This window comes from Colossoma macropomum, unplaced genomic scaffold, assembly GCF_904425465.1.
Source record: "Colossoma macropomum unplaced genomic scaffold, Colossoma_macropomum, whole genome shotgun sequence".
Taxonomy (NCBI): Eukaryota; Metazoa; Chordata; class Actinopteri; order Characiformes; family Serrasalmidae; genus Colossoma; species Colossoma macropomum.
Window position 1 is genome coordinate 35,713,103 of NW_023494791.1, and position 14,387 is coordinate 35,727,489.

General features: G+C 36.3%; 1 protein-coding gene across 2 annotated transcripts in view; it reads left to right on the plus strand.

The window, feature by feature from the left end:
* The first annotated feature begins 521 nt into the window (after positions 1–521).
* Positions 522–14,387, plus strand: part of si:dkey-27h10.2 (flocculation protein FLO11) — a 38,791-nt gene continuing 24,925 nt past the window's right edge. Inside the window, exons 1-8 of one of the 2 annotated variants that reach the window (XM_036574941.1) lie at positions 522–636; positions 843–1,013; positions 1,707–1,781; positions 6,493–6,618; positions 7,368–7,403; positions 7,526–7,605; positions 8,316–8,406; positions 8,497–8,586. In XM_036574941.1, coding sequence (XP_036430834.1) covers positions 600–636; positions 843–1,013; positions 1,707–1,781; positions 6,493–6,618; positions 7,368–7,403; positions 7,526–7,605; positions 8,316–8,406; positions 8,497–8,586 — 706 coding nt within the window. In that variant the 5' untranslated portion in view covers positions 522–599. The remainder of the gene's footprint in view (positions 637–842; positions 1,014–1,706; positions 1,782–6,492; positions 6,619–7,367; positions 7,404–7,525; positions 7,606–8,315; positions 8,407–8,496; positions 8,587–14,387) is intronic. The other variant, XM_036574942.1, reaches the window with a different exon arrangement.

A 14,387-nucleotide genomic window follows, 5' to 3' on the forward strand; every position in this document is an offset into this window, starting at 1 on the left:
CAACAAAGCAGGAGCTCACATGGATACTAGCTGATTAAACAAGTGGAATCAGGAATGCTTTTGCTTAGTTAGCCTTTTGCAGATGAGACTGGACACCCCTGATCTAATGGAAACTTATGTGCTGTGAAAGTGTACATCTCCTTTTGAAGAGTGTAGTCTCCAGATGAAATGAAATAATGTATGTAAACACCTGAATATGAAAAAAATGTAGGCATTGTACAACTTGCACAGGATGCAGGCCTTCTGTCTGTTTGAAACAACATAGTACAGGTTGTACAACCCACATGTGCAGCATATTTAAGGAGAGTGGATTGGTTAAGTTGATGTCACTGCTTACATTCAGTGGAATTCTGGCTTCTATGGCAAAAAATATCATGACTTCATTAATTACACTGAACTCAAACAACATTTGCTTTAAAAAGAAATGGAAAAAACAATTTGTGACTTCCTTTTTTACACCATTTGAGCAACGATTTTTACATCCTGTGCAGGAGGCTTTGTGGTTATTAGCTCATCGGACATCAGTGCACAAAAACCAGCACGCACATACTCCCTCTCGCACAGACACATACACTCTCAGCAACCTGAGCCTGAACAGGATGGAGAAAATAACTGCCGCTGTTCTTACAGTTATAGGTATGTATTTTAAGCACATAATATTCCTATATTGAAGGTTCTCATAACTGTGACATTACTATGACAATTGGATTAATAACATAACTGTGTATTTAGCTATACATTAATCAAATTTCACATAATCTATTTTGTGTTATTATTGCATAGCAGATATTTTGCAGCGTCTTTTCATCTGTTCTGTGACTTCTCTGTTTGATGCCATCCAGGTGCCTTGTTGGTTACAGCTGTTGTTAGCCAAACTACAGAACACACCAACGCACCAGCTTATAGTAATGCTTCCACTCAGTTAGGAGATAAAGAAAACCATACAGAGATCAGCAGTTCGACCACAAAAGTCACTGATAGCCCCATCTCAAGCAGTCCTACATCAGCACATGGTAAAATATGGTGATTTTTGCTGCTTTACTGGTTATGTTGAAGGTCTAAATGGTTGTGCTACTTGTGTGATTAAATCTCCATCGATTTTTCGACCAACTCAAGTGCCTAGATGATAGGAACCAGGGGTCTACAATGCAAATATAACTATTTTATTACCTATCAAAAATGACCAATTTTTATATGTCAGTTTTCTTTGAGAACTGTTTTGCCATACATGTACCTCTCACCTATGAATGTATGTAAAAAACACATTTTAGTCCAAAATATTCTCTAAAAACTACCATAAACCAATGTCCTAGTCATTAGGCCGTGCACTTGTAACTATTTCATGTAACAATTTTCTGTGAGAGGCATTAAACTCTTTGGTTCCCATCATCACCACTGTGAATAATTCTGATTGAATGGAACATTTCACTTCAAACCACCCTGATTGATTTTGTTTTGTTCTAACCATTTAGGTATAAAGTTTTTGTTTTTTTTTTTTAATTTGAAAAATTCCGCCTTAAGTGCAGTGGCAGTTAATGGGTGTGGACGCTGGTCATTTACATCAAGAACAGGCATCTGCTGTTAATAAATACATTCCACGAGTGCTCATGATGCCTTTAGCAGCTAATTACATTAAAATTGTGGCAAAAGAGGCATTTTTAATAATGTTAATGCATTTTCCACCCATCTGTTCAATTATTCTCCAGAAAACAACACATCCACCAACAATACTGCTTCACCTAGTTTTGTTACCACAACCGCAACCAACAAGACAGTGCCAGGTAAGTAACTTAGTTTCACTGATTACAACTAATTCAGTAGTTACATGGAAAACAATGCTTATTCTTAAGTTTATGTCATATAAAAATTACATCAATACAACAGATTGCTGCAAAAAATTGTGCATTCTAGGAGATACAGATCACACTTATTCTAAAAGAAGATTTTACAATTATTAGCTGTTATTTGTAAAGGATATAATGAAAATAGCCATTGACGTGAGCAGCCTATCTTTATTGCTGCAACCCAAACAGCATGTTACCATACTAAATAGTATGTCACCATTTGAAGTTTTTGCAGTGGTCTCCAACAGATATTTGGTTTCTGCCATCTTTGTAGGCTTAATGACTGGTATAAACGCAAGTAACAGCTGAAGTTCATGGTGTAATTGATAAACAGTACTACAGCTAGATAGATTTGTTGTGTTTGACTGTTTGGATCATTCTACCAAACTGGTTCAAAGTCAGAGTTCAAAACACATTTTGGACTTTTAATTGACTTGGATTTCAGACTGAAATTAATTTGCTTTGAATGACCCTATATTTTAATAATGTTGATTTTATTAATAATAAATGATTGATCATTCTGTTTTGTGGCTGCCAAAACAATTATAACACTACTGAACTGTACCAAATGTTTCAGTAATGAATGTTTCAGTAGTGACAGTTTTAGCTAATTTTGGGCAAAAATGCTAGCTAGTACATGACTAGCGAACACAACTTTGAACAGTTGTACGCACATAAAACCATACTATTTTTCACTAAACCACAAAAAAGTTAGTTGTAGTAGTAGTTGCAGAAAATAACTGAGATTTCTTCTCCAACTTCCCCACCAAGCACAAGACAAGAAGCTACTACCTAATAAGGCACAAAATGCTTTGGGAGTGGTTATAGTCCAAAACAACAAACAACAAAGCTCTTCAAAATGCACTGCCAAAAAATAGGCTCTTAATCCCCTCTTTCTCCACAGAGAGTACTAAAAAGGTTTATGATATCAGTGACCAAAATAAGCATGGTTATATCATGACATTGTTAATAATAGTGAAAATGTTTCACCGTCATTGAAATCATTTCACCTCAGGAATTTATTAATAAAATTTCAACTACAATGGTTAAGTAAACATATTTTGCAGGGAGACCATAGCACCATAATAATATTGTGCACAGATATTGGAATTGAAGTTTTATATTGCAGAATATATCATTAAAAGAGGTAATTGTCTCATCCCTTGGCTGGTCTGTTCTATGTATTTATGACATTCAAATTGTCATTGAGTTAATTAAGCTCATTATCTGCTCGGCTATAATAGAGCAACTAGCCAAGACGTGCACAGAGCAGTTTCACAGATGTTCAGATAGAAAACCACATCTGTGATCGTATTCTACGGTCTGGTTAGCGTTGATCGGTTAAGGAAGAGGAGGAGCACTGACCGACATTTGGCGTAGCACTTTTGAACTGTCAGTTCCCCCCACAAGACAAGTAGGTATTCCTGTCATCGTGGGGTGTAGTGGGGGGGACTGAGGATGGTTGCAGCACTTCATGCATTGCTCTCAGTTCCTCAGAGACTAGACCAACCAAATTTTTACATTTGAAACTTCTATTAGCTAATTACAGATACCATTTAAAGATGCTTACAATGACATTCACAATATTGATTTGAATGGAAGAAGTCAGATTTTGCAACTGACCCCAGCCTGGGAACAGTTGCAAACATGTTAAAAATACAGTAAATTTCACTAATTAATTATTTTTTTGTCTCAATAAGCATAGTATTCTGAAAATATGCATTGTCTTATTAGTATTATCAGTAATATTTATCACTGCCCTGACTGTCCTGCCCTCGCCCTGATTATATTTGAGGCTCATTCCAAAATATTGAGGGGGACCCCTCTGTTAGTAACCCTCTTCGTCACTCTTGGCATAGCCTATGGAAAAAAAAAATAATAATAAGCCCCCCCCCCACACACACAAATGCACACACATGTATAGGAAAACATAAACAAGTTATTTTGGGAATTATTTTGTTTATCATTAGCCTCTCATGGTCTTATAATATGTATGCCAGTTTTCTCCATCACATGCAATAAAACTAAATAAAGATTATGCCTTATTTGAACTGAAAATGTGTTTTGATGTGGCTGCTTAGCTTCAGGACAGATGCAACAACGTGTTGCATCTGTCCCCATCCTATCACCCATCACAGAACATCATGTGCTAGACACACTGACCCTGACTTATGCTAACAATGTCACTTAGAAGTCAACAAAACAGTGATCTTAACTAAGTAGTTTTTTTTTATTAATTCATACAAAAGCATGTATGACAAAAATACAGCTAATTAAAAATTACCCTCATTCCTCCGAAACAAGTTTTGATGTTGAAAGTGTTTTCTGTCTTCCTGTTGGGGGGAGGGTCAGATTGAGCATGTGCAGTATGAGTGCCTTCACTCTAGCCTGTTTCTGATTGGTGGAATAAGACTTGCTGCAACCATCCCGTGTTGCAACCGCCCCAGTTTCCCCTGTCTATAGAGCACAAATGCTGTTGTGACCCTCTTCACCCAGCCTTAACCTTCATCTCAGCATCAGAAACACCAGCTTTTTCAAAAAAAGCCTTTAGAAACCTTTAGTGGCTTGATATTTTTAAATGTAATTACACAAAAAATATTGAATATAAAATGTCATCAGGTTAACTACACTATAAAAAAAGATGGCTCTTCAAGGGTTCTTTAGTAAAGACAATGGTTCTGTATCGAACTATGAACAATTAAAGAGCCATTTGAATGCTTAAATTGCTCTTTGCAGGGTGAAATGATTGCTCAGGTTGATGGAGAATGTGTTGTGTATGGTTCTATAAGGAATCCTTTCAAAAAAGGTTCTATATAGCACCAAAAAGGGTATGATATTCTGCCACTGTTGCAATGTCAAGCTCATAACAATACAAGAACCCATTTGGTGATGTATAAAGCCGTTATCTTTACTAAAGAGCCTTTGAAGATTCATATTTTTAAGAGTGTAGGACACTGTTGGTTGTGAAATGTGACTGTGTTGAGCTGTTAGTGAGCAATGAGGAGATAGGAGGAGTCAGAATCCTCTACCATGGCCAGTCCACAAAGACGGCCATGCCGACATTAAGCAAACAGCACAAGTGCAGCTTTCTTGATATCAAAAAATTGTGTTCAACTGCAGCAACAAAAAATAGTATTTAAGCTTCCAGTTTTGTTAAGCATTTTTATTAAACATTTTTAAAAATATATTTAATCAGTGTTACTGAAAAAAATGCATAGTGCTAGGGCTGAACAATTTCAGCAAAATATCTAATTTTGTTTTTTCTGACCAATATTGCTAATTAAATTGCGAATGTTTTCTATAAATTGATGTATAGGCCTTTTTTGGCCAAGAAGACTTGTTGAAGACTTAGTGCATACTTGTTTTTTGTCTTGAAGCTTGAAAGCCGAACACAGTGCACCAGCCTGTCAGTTATTTGTGGTTGTGATGTCACAGCACATGCATGGTTGGTTGCTTCTGATTCATCAAATCCATCAAAAAGGAGAAAAAGCTCTATGTGATTAGGTTAAATTTCCCTACTTAAACCTTGCAACCCATCAACATTCACACCTAAAAAAGGCGATTCTTCAAGGGTTCTTTAGTAAAGAAGATGCTTCTGTATAGAAAAATGAGCCCTCAGAGAACCTTTTGCATGATTAAATGGTTCTTTGCTTGGTGAAATGGTTCTTCATACTGATGGAAAATGTGTTGTATGTGGTACGTAGCAGCAAACAGGGTTCTTTTATTGTTACAAGCTTGACATTGTAATACCAGAAAAACGCTTTCTGGTGCTATATAGAACCCTTTTCAAAAAGGCTCTATGTGAAACAATATACAGCACATTCTCTATCAATCTGAAGAACTATTTAAGCATGCAAAGGGTTCTTTGAGTGTTCATGGATCTATATAGAATTGATTTCTTTTAGATTGCGATTTCAATATAAAAACAATTAATCTTTCCGCCCTGCATAGTGTAAACAATTGAGGGATGTCCAAAACAGACGGAAATTAGTTTTTGTATATGTACTGTAAAAAGGGGTTAAAACAAAGAGAGCAGCCCCCACAGTTGCTTATTCCTCTATACTAGAATCACCTCAATGATCCAGAAATTGCATACATTCTGGGAGAAAATGGAGAATCCCTGGTTGTGGGAAAAGTTTGAACAAAAACGATACTGTTGCCATTAAATTTCCAAATTAGAAAATATCATAACTTGATAACTTAATTTGTTATTAAGTCAATGTGAATGTGAAATTATAAGGCCTTGTCCTTCCATATATTTTCGAGTGTTTCTGAGTGTCTCAGCCATTTGAGTTTTTTGCTTGATGATAGGTGGGGGTGATGAGAGTGGTTAATATTATTTTTTACCTCAATAACTTGTGATGTAATCATAATGCAGGAGATGAGGCAGGCAGTTACTACATGAACATCAAACATTACAGGAAAACAAGAACCTCATTCTTTAAATGACATGATATGATTAACTGTGCTTAATGTGATCAAAGACATGAACTAACCTGGTTAAAAAGGTCAGTTTTAACCTCAGTTTGGCTTTTACCTTTCATTTTTTGTTGTACGTGTTTCACAATCTGTTTTCACCAGAACTAAAATAAGACCTTATGTCAAGTAGTATAATTATTCATGACATTTAAACATGATTTTTCAACAGATAACACGACTGAACCAGGAATTAACAATTCCAATTCACCTGATATCGAGACTGTGACAGAAGAACCCCACTCACCTTCAAAACCAGCAACAACTCAGCAGACTATGGGACAGTTTACGAGCCCAAGTATGTAGTCATGTAGTACATGCTAATGTATTATATCATGAAAATTAAGACCAAAAGCATGCTATTAAATTGACAAGTGTGGATTTCTTGCCAAAAGCACCAAGTGAAAACTATTTTAAGTCAAGTCAAAAACATATAACATAATATAACAAAATAACCAGATGAAACTTTACTGTCAGTACAGTACAAATCAGAGTGGAAGCTCCATAGTGTTTTTACACTGTTTCTCAGATCCACAGCTACAGTCAGTAGCAAAAACCCTGAGTTTGATAGTAAGTGACATATCTTTTTGTCCACAGCAGAAATCTTTAATACACTAGTGTTTAAAGGTTTTGAATCCCTTGTCTTGTTAATCACTGCTGTAATAACTTACACAGTGTAGACTGTAATTCTCTGAGCTACAGACTAGCTTAAATATGCTGTATATATAACATACTGTAATTATTGATTTATAGTAATTTCCTGATTACTTATCAGCCTCAAGCTTTCATCACTTTTGAATTAAAGTCATTCTGTATTTCAGTTTTATTATAACTTCATTATAACTTCATAGTGCTTCATTATGAACACTATTATGAACACCCTGTTCTTCAATGGTCAGGACCCCCACAGAGCCCCCACAAAGCATGTATTATTTGGGTGGTAGATCATTCTATATATATATTTTACAGGGTCTTTTACAGGGTCTTTGAGACGCTTCTCTGTTTTGTGTCTACCATTTATTTTTCGCATGCATGTTGTTTACACAGAAACTACTCACAGCCCCGCCACAGGCAACAAAATAAGTAAGGCCACATCACTTTATAACTTATAAATAACTCATACATTAATTTACACTAGAAACAGTATAAATTTGTAGCAGAACTGAAGATGGACTGCGCATATTTTTTCCTTTTTTGTGTTTCAGCATACATCATCATCTTCATCATCATCATCTTGTGTCTTATTGGTGCCATCGTTTATTGCTGTGTTCAGAACAAATCCCGAGTAAGAACCTATTAAACACCTTCAAAAATCAAAATGCTTTTTCACATAGAAAGTTGTGAAATAAATTGTGACATATAGCATCTGTAAGTCAAACAGTAATATATTCTTGTGAATAGAGCTTTATTGAAATTCAGTACCTTTAAGATACTGATCAGATTACTTTAAACTTACAGAGTCCTGAGTTCAATAGCAGATTTCAGTACTTAAATAGTATGTTTTAGTGGCTGTGAGCTAATAAGCACACTCATTCCAAAATCTAGACTGCTGATTGGGAAACTGTATTCTGTATGCATCTTATTAACATCAACACTGATTAGTTTACAGTCCGTTGCGGTCAGGAAATACTCTCACATCCATCACCTTATACTCATTTCCTTTTTTAGCCACACCCACTACCAGCACCTCATACTCAGTCTTGTCATTTCTGGTTTAAACCTCACCCACAGCCTTTTATGCTAATTTCTGGTTTAAGTCACACCCACCTACAGCACCTCATACTCATTTCTGGTTGAAGCCACACTCACTTCAGAAGCTCATGCTAATTTCTGGTTTAAACCACAGCCACATCCAGCACCTCATACTTTTTTCTGGTTTGGTTTGTAATGTAAAAGAAGTTATTGGAACAAGTATGGCTGAGGAAAGAATATCTAAATCAAGGTATCTTTGTGCTATCATAGTATAACATTCTCTCATATATACATCTCTTTCAGAAGTTCTCTCTAGAACATAGCAAAAATGAAGATGCTCAGATTCCACTTAGTGCAGTGGAGCCTGAAGTGTTTGAGGCCAGCCCGCCTAAAGGTGCTTAAACACACTCCCTCATAGCTTTAAAACGTTTCAAATATGGACACTGTATATTACAGATAATATAATATGTTCCTGCATCCACAGACATGCAAACCTTCAGTGCTGCTGAATCCAGCGTGCCAGCTAACAGTGCCCCACCAGCAGATGGAGCAGAGAAGCAGGAAGGAGAGAAAGGTGTGTGGCAGTATTTCAACATATCCACACTTCTCCACAAAAAATAAGTCATAGAGTGGACTTTATGTACACTACAGTTCAAAAGTACACTACAGGTACACTACAGTTCAAAGGTTTGCATTCATCAACAATGTTTGTCAATTTATGTACAATAACTTATTCAATGTAGATTTAAATATTACAAACTATTCACCAAAAATAGTTTTAGATGTTTTATTCTAATTCAAAAACAAGTTATTAAATGATAAATAGTATACTGTAATTATCTTTTTACATTCATTTTTTGGTCAAGTTATCTGCCTTGAGATTTGATGTCCACTTTTGAAATATGATACATTTTACATATGAATTCTATTGTAACATGATTCTTAACGTTACGCATCCTTCTAATTATTTGCACAGGATGAGCCTATTTAAATCATTTTATACATTCATCTGTAACCAGTGTGGTTGTGTATTATCGAACAGATTATTTCCAAGCATTTAAACAGTGGTGTAATCTTAATAATGTATATATTATAGTATAGTATAGTATATAATTTTGCTCTGCAATTCCATAGGCTTCAAACTAACCCTTATATTCACAGTTTCCGACCTGTATAAATTCACTGATACCTCCATAAAACAACTAACGTCTAAACTGTTATCAACAACAGCAAATGATGCTGTCTTGATTCTCTTTACTGTGATATTACTTCATACTGAATCAGACATTTTTTTTTCGAGACTCAGCTCGATAGCAAAGTCATCACATGATAATAGAAAAGCTAGACACATTAGTAACCTGATATGTAATAGTTCAGATATAATTTCAGTTTCATAGTTTCCACACTTGCTACTACTGGACATTCCCAAAAGTAATGAAGTGTCTACTGACTCAAGATGGTATCTGCTGAAGTTTTCTCAGTACTAAGTTTTATCTGGGAGCATCCACAAACTCTGCAATTGCAATTAATGTCACCATATTTTAGCACTGTAAACATTATGCAGCTTTTAAACTTAAACAGTAAGTAACCAGGTTAACTTGAAGTTTTGAGTTCACTAAGCTTGTAGTATTAATTAACAGAAGAATAATGTTGTAAACCCTTTGGGCCCAGATGCTGTGTAGACCCCTCCTCTACATTAACACTGAGTTTCAGGATTTAAGAATAGTACTGAATTCCATTTGCATGCCAGGCTTTGCAATATCTGTTTACAGTTCCGTTTACTGATGCATTATTGTACTTCCTCTTAACCAAGAAAAACAGAAGGAAGTTGGTTTTGAACTTAGCTCATCCATTTCATCTATATTTCTTCATTTTAAAATAGATCAAATGACAGTCATTTACATTCCTCTAACACACACAGAGGTTACGTGTTAAGAAGAATATTCTGTAGTGGAAACTTGTAGAAGCACATTATTGTAATTAGGCCAGTATTTGCTTCTATATAGGACTTTCCTTTAATGCACAACATTAAGGTTAACAATTTATTGTTTTTCTCCTGCCAGCACTAAATTACATGATGAGCTCAAGCCTTAAGCTCCTAAAGTGCAGGCTTATTGTTCAGTTATTAATCTTGAGACTTATTTTTTAGTATCTACTGTAAATGATTCTGTAACTACCCTGAAACTATACGTATAACTGTATATATACATGTACATTCTGAAACTAAGACTGAAACCGCTATACAAAAGTATGCTACAACAAAGACATGGCCTATAGCAGATGGAGATAAAACAGAACAAGGCCAAAGAGACTTTTAGAAATGGCTGCAATACACATGGCTTCCACTAGGTGGAAACCTAAGACAAAGGCAGAGTGCTGAGTGACTGGCATCTATAAATTGCTTTTCCCCCCTGATTCCTAACTGAATATTTTTAAACTGAAAAGCTTTTTAAAATGATGTTTGTACAACACTGGTTTAAAAGTCTGTTTTGAGGCATTTTTAAAGCAAGACTTATAATTAGTGAGTTAGAGGTGAAAGATAACGATCACTCACATTGTGTAAGACAGTGGAAAACACTGTATGATTCAACGTCTTAAAGAATGCAGAAACAAGCTGTATTACAGGCTCTGTGAAAGTCCACAAACTTCACTTGCTTCAAATCAAATTCACACATGCTGATACACCTTGGAACTTAGTGTTCCTTCTGCGGACACATTGCACTGTGCAAGACTTTCATTATTTTGAGGAAGTGGTCAGTTTTAGCAGCTTTGGGGCAATTAGTCGGTTTTGCATATCTTCTGTTTTGTCTTCTGTCCTGCAAAAATGAAAAAAAAAATGAAAGCCAGATCTAGGGAAACCTCAATAGATTGTTTTTTTAGATTTACACTTAGAAGAGTGTTAAAGGTGATTGAAAGTACTGCTGTAAAAGGGGAGCTAATTTGCTAAAAAGAGTGAAAAGACAATGTGTTCAAGTTTGCTAAACAGGAATGTGATCTTTTAGTCACAAACATGGTTTAGCTCCAGTTCACAACTTTTATCTGTGGGTGAGATATCTGCTGCACGAAACAACTACCTCATGCTCAGGAAATGACACACTTCATAGTTGTTTTGCTATTAGGGAACTTGAGAAAGGAGGTTTGTGTCAGTTTCCACATTGAATGATCTGTGAAAAAGACACACATTGGCACACTGTCGACCATATAACTTTTGAAGAGCACTGCAGCCTTTGAAACCCCCTAATCCGAGTCATTTCTTTTCATCCTGTTTCTTTCAGGTTAATCACAAAGGGATTTGAACATGGTTTTGTTGTAGGTGAAAAAAGTGAACAAACAAACTTGTAGATAGAACAGGAGGAATTCAACTTAAGCATTAAATTGTATACACCAACCAGCCACTTTACTAAGTACACCTCCTTGAATGTACACTCTTTGTCAATTTTATCAGCTCCACTTACCATAGGTTCACTTTGTAGTTCTAAACTTCTCTGCATACTTTGTTAGCCCCCTTTTATTATGCTTTTCAATGCTCTGGACCTGCACAAGACCACCACAGACCAGGTATTACTTAGGGGGTGGATCATTCTCAGCACTGCAGTGACACTGACGTGGTGGTGGTGTGTTATACTGGTACAAGTGGATCAGACACAGCAGTGCTGCTGGAGTTTTTAAACACTGCGTCCACTTGCTGTCCACTCTATTAGACATTTCTAGCTTGTTGGTCCACCTTGTAGATGTAAAGTCAGAGACAGTAGCTCATCTGTTGCTGCACAGTTTGTGTGAGCCATTCTCTAGTCCGTCATTAGTGGCCACAGAACGCTGCCCACAGGAGACTGTTGGCTGGGTATTGTTGGTTGGTGGGCAATTCTCAGTCTAACAGTGACACTTTTCTGGTAAAGGTGTGTTCATTTAGCCATTGGTGTATGAACCGGTGTACATTTATACATTGGCGTAGGAACCGGTGGGACATTGGAAACAGCTTAATTTGTCCCACCCAGAATTTATACCGCGGGCGATAAAAAAGCACGACACTGAGGGTAGCACCGTTAGCCAGCAAATCACAAAACCTTCCCATTTCATGCTATGTTGTGTCTTGGGTGGTACTGGGCCTTCGTTTAGCCTTTGTTACTGCTTGAGTTTAGGTGCCTTCAGTCACCAGCTTCACTGGCCTCAGCTATCGTCTCCTCACAGCTCCTGGTTTGGTAGTACGGTTAGCTTTCACCAGCTTTAAACTTGAGGTCAGTAATGAGAGCACAACAAACAGCAATGGCGGCTAATTGTAGCTATGAAAACGGCTTATGTATAACCTCATGTTGCGGTAATATACTAGTAGGATTTGGGTTAGCAAATGTTAACATTAACTATGCTCAAAGTTGTCAAAAAAACACTGCAACGCCAGGTAACCAGCGGCTGGCCGCGTCCCAAACTGCATACTGCCACACTAAATAATATGTAAAAAGCAGTACACCACCATAAGAAAGTGCTTTTTTTTTAAAGTAGCCTAGTTTTTCATGGTTAGGTGGGGTAATGCCAGTTTATCTGGCTCTGCAAACTGACTGATCAGTACAAATAATGGCAAATAATCTAGGCTACTTAAATGTTGAGGTGCAATGAACTAATTTATTTAGCAAGTTAACACATCATGAAACAACAGGAAGGATTTAATGTGTACTTGCATGATTGTGAAAATTGGCAGAACAAGAAGAGAAGGATGAATCGCTTAAACCACAGTGGCAAAATTTTAAAATAGTCCCTGATATTTGAGGGGTCCCAGGTTGGCTGGTTAATCCAACATTGCCTGGCTGCTGACTGACCATAGCATCACTAATGCTAGCTTTAAACGGCAACAAAATGTTTGGTTTAACAGTTTTTCTTGTGGAAATGCTCTATTCTAGTTTGGTAATGCGCTCTCACATTCTAACTGAGTGTCAGTTTTTCCTTAATGGACAGCATAACATCATAATGTATATCAAAATTTTCAGGGAACCCTCAGAATTTTGATTTTAAGACATTCAGGGGGTCCAAGAGTTAATTAGAGCATCCCAGACCCCTCTGTATTTCCCACCTTTGGGGGAGTTCACCCCATTTTGCTTATTACTATGTGTTTACGTATGTATTTAGCTTATTACTATCTCACTTAATATGTTGAGATTAAATAAATCATAATATGATCCTTCTGAATATGTAAGGTCTGAATACTGCTGTTTTTTTTTAGCAATGAGACTGCAGTTTGAACTAAACACAATGCTGAGCCACAATGCTCAGCCTCTTGGGCCCCCTCTCATGGCAGAGGCCCTGAACGCTATCCCGTTTTTCCTTATGGGCAGCCCTGAGTGCAAGTCATACAAAATTGGGAAGGAAAGCTACTTATACCTGGTGATTTATGTGTTTTGAACCTAGAAAACTGGTGGTAATTTAAAGCAATTAAATTTAAAGCAATTTAAAGCAATTCACTATACCAAATCTCTATTTTATTACACAGCTTATATATTTTTAAAACTATCACTATTTAATGTCCATGCCATTTCTGAGGCCAGAAAGCTTTTGATATTTAAATTTTCCAGAGTGCAGTGCATTGCCAGAGGCTCACCACAACTTAAAACCATTTTATTAGCGTTTAACAATGGCAGGTTGATATTAATGGGTATCCGTATTGGGCCAAAAAAAAAGAATGAATCTAATCCAGTCTTGTAAGAAATGTCAACATTGTGTGATGTGATGTTGTTAGCAGTGCATTTCTTCCTGTAGGGTAATAGAGCGTTTGAGTAGTTTCACAATGACAACCTATTTTTAGATGTATGTGACTACCTCACTTAAATGAATTCCAGCATGCTTTACTGTGCGTCACACTGTAGCAAATTATCTTGCCATATTGGCAGATAAGTAGAGATAGATAATCTTACAAGAATACCCTCACAACATCTCCAAATGAGAAATATTAGATGTATCCACTACACGTAAGATGTTTTCATTTGACAAGATATTTTTTGCAGTGTAGTAGGAGCCCAGAGCCTCAACTAATTTAAAAATGTTTATTTAGTGGGCACCATTCTTGCCTTTTGCCTAGAGACCCAGAATCACTGCATCTGCCTCTGTTTAAATGCTTAAGCGAAGTGCTTCAATTAAAATAGCTAAATTTAAAGCCTAGTGATTTTTTAAGAAGAAATTTCAGATTGGTATCAAGTTTTTAGTATCAGTATAATAAAATAAAAGCAGTATATTGCTATGTGTAATTGTATGGACCATGTCTGTTAGTGCATTTGTCATGAAATGGCAGCTGGCAATTTCAAATTATGTAAAAAAAAATTTTAAATGACAAAAATGGAAATAAAGGTTTTGTTCCGCTACCAATGATATACACATGTCATGTATTTTGCA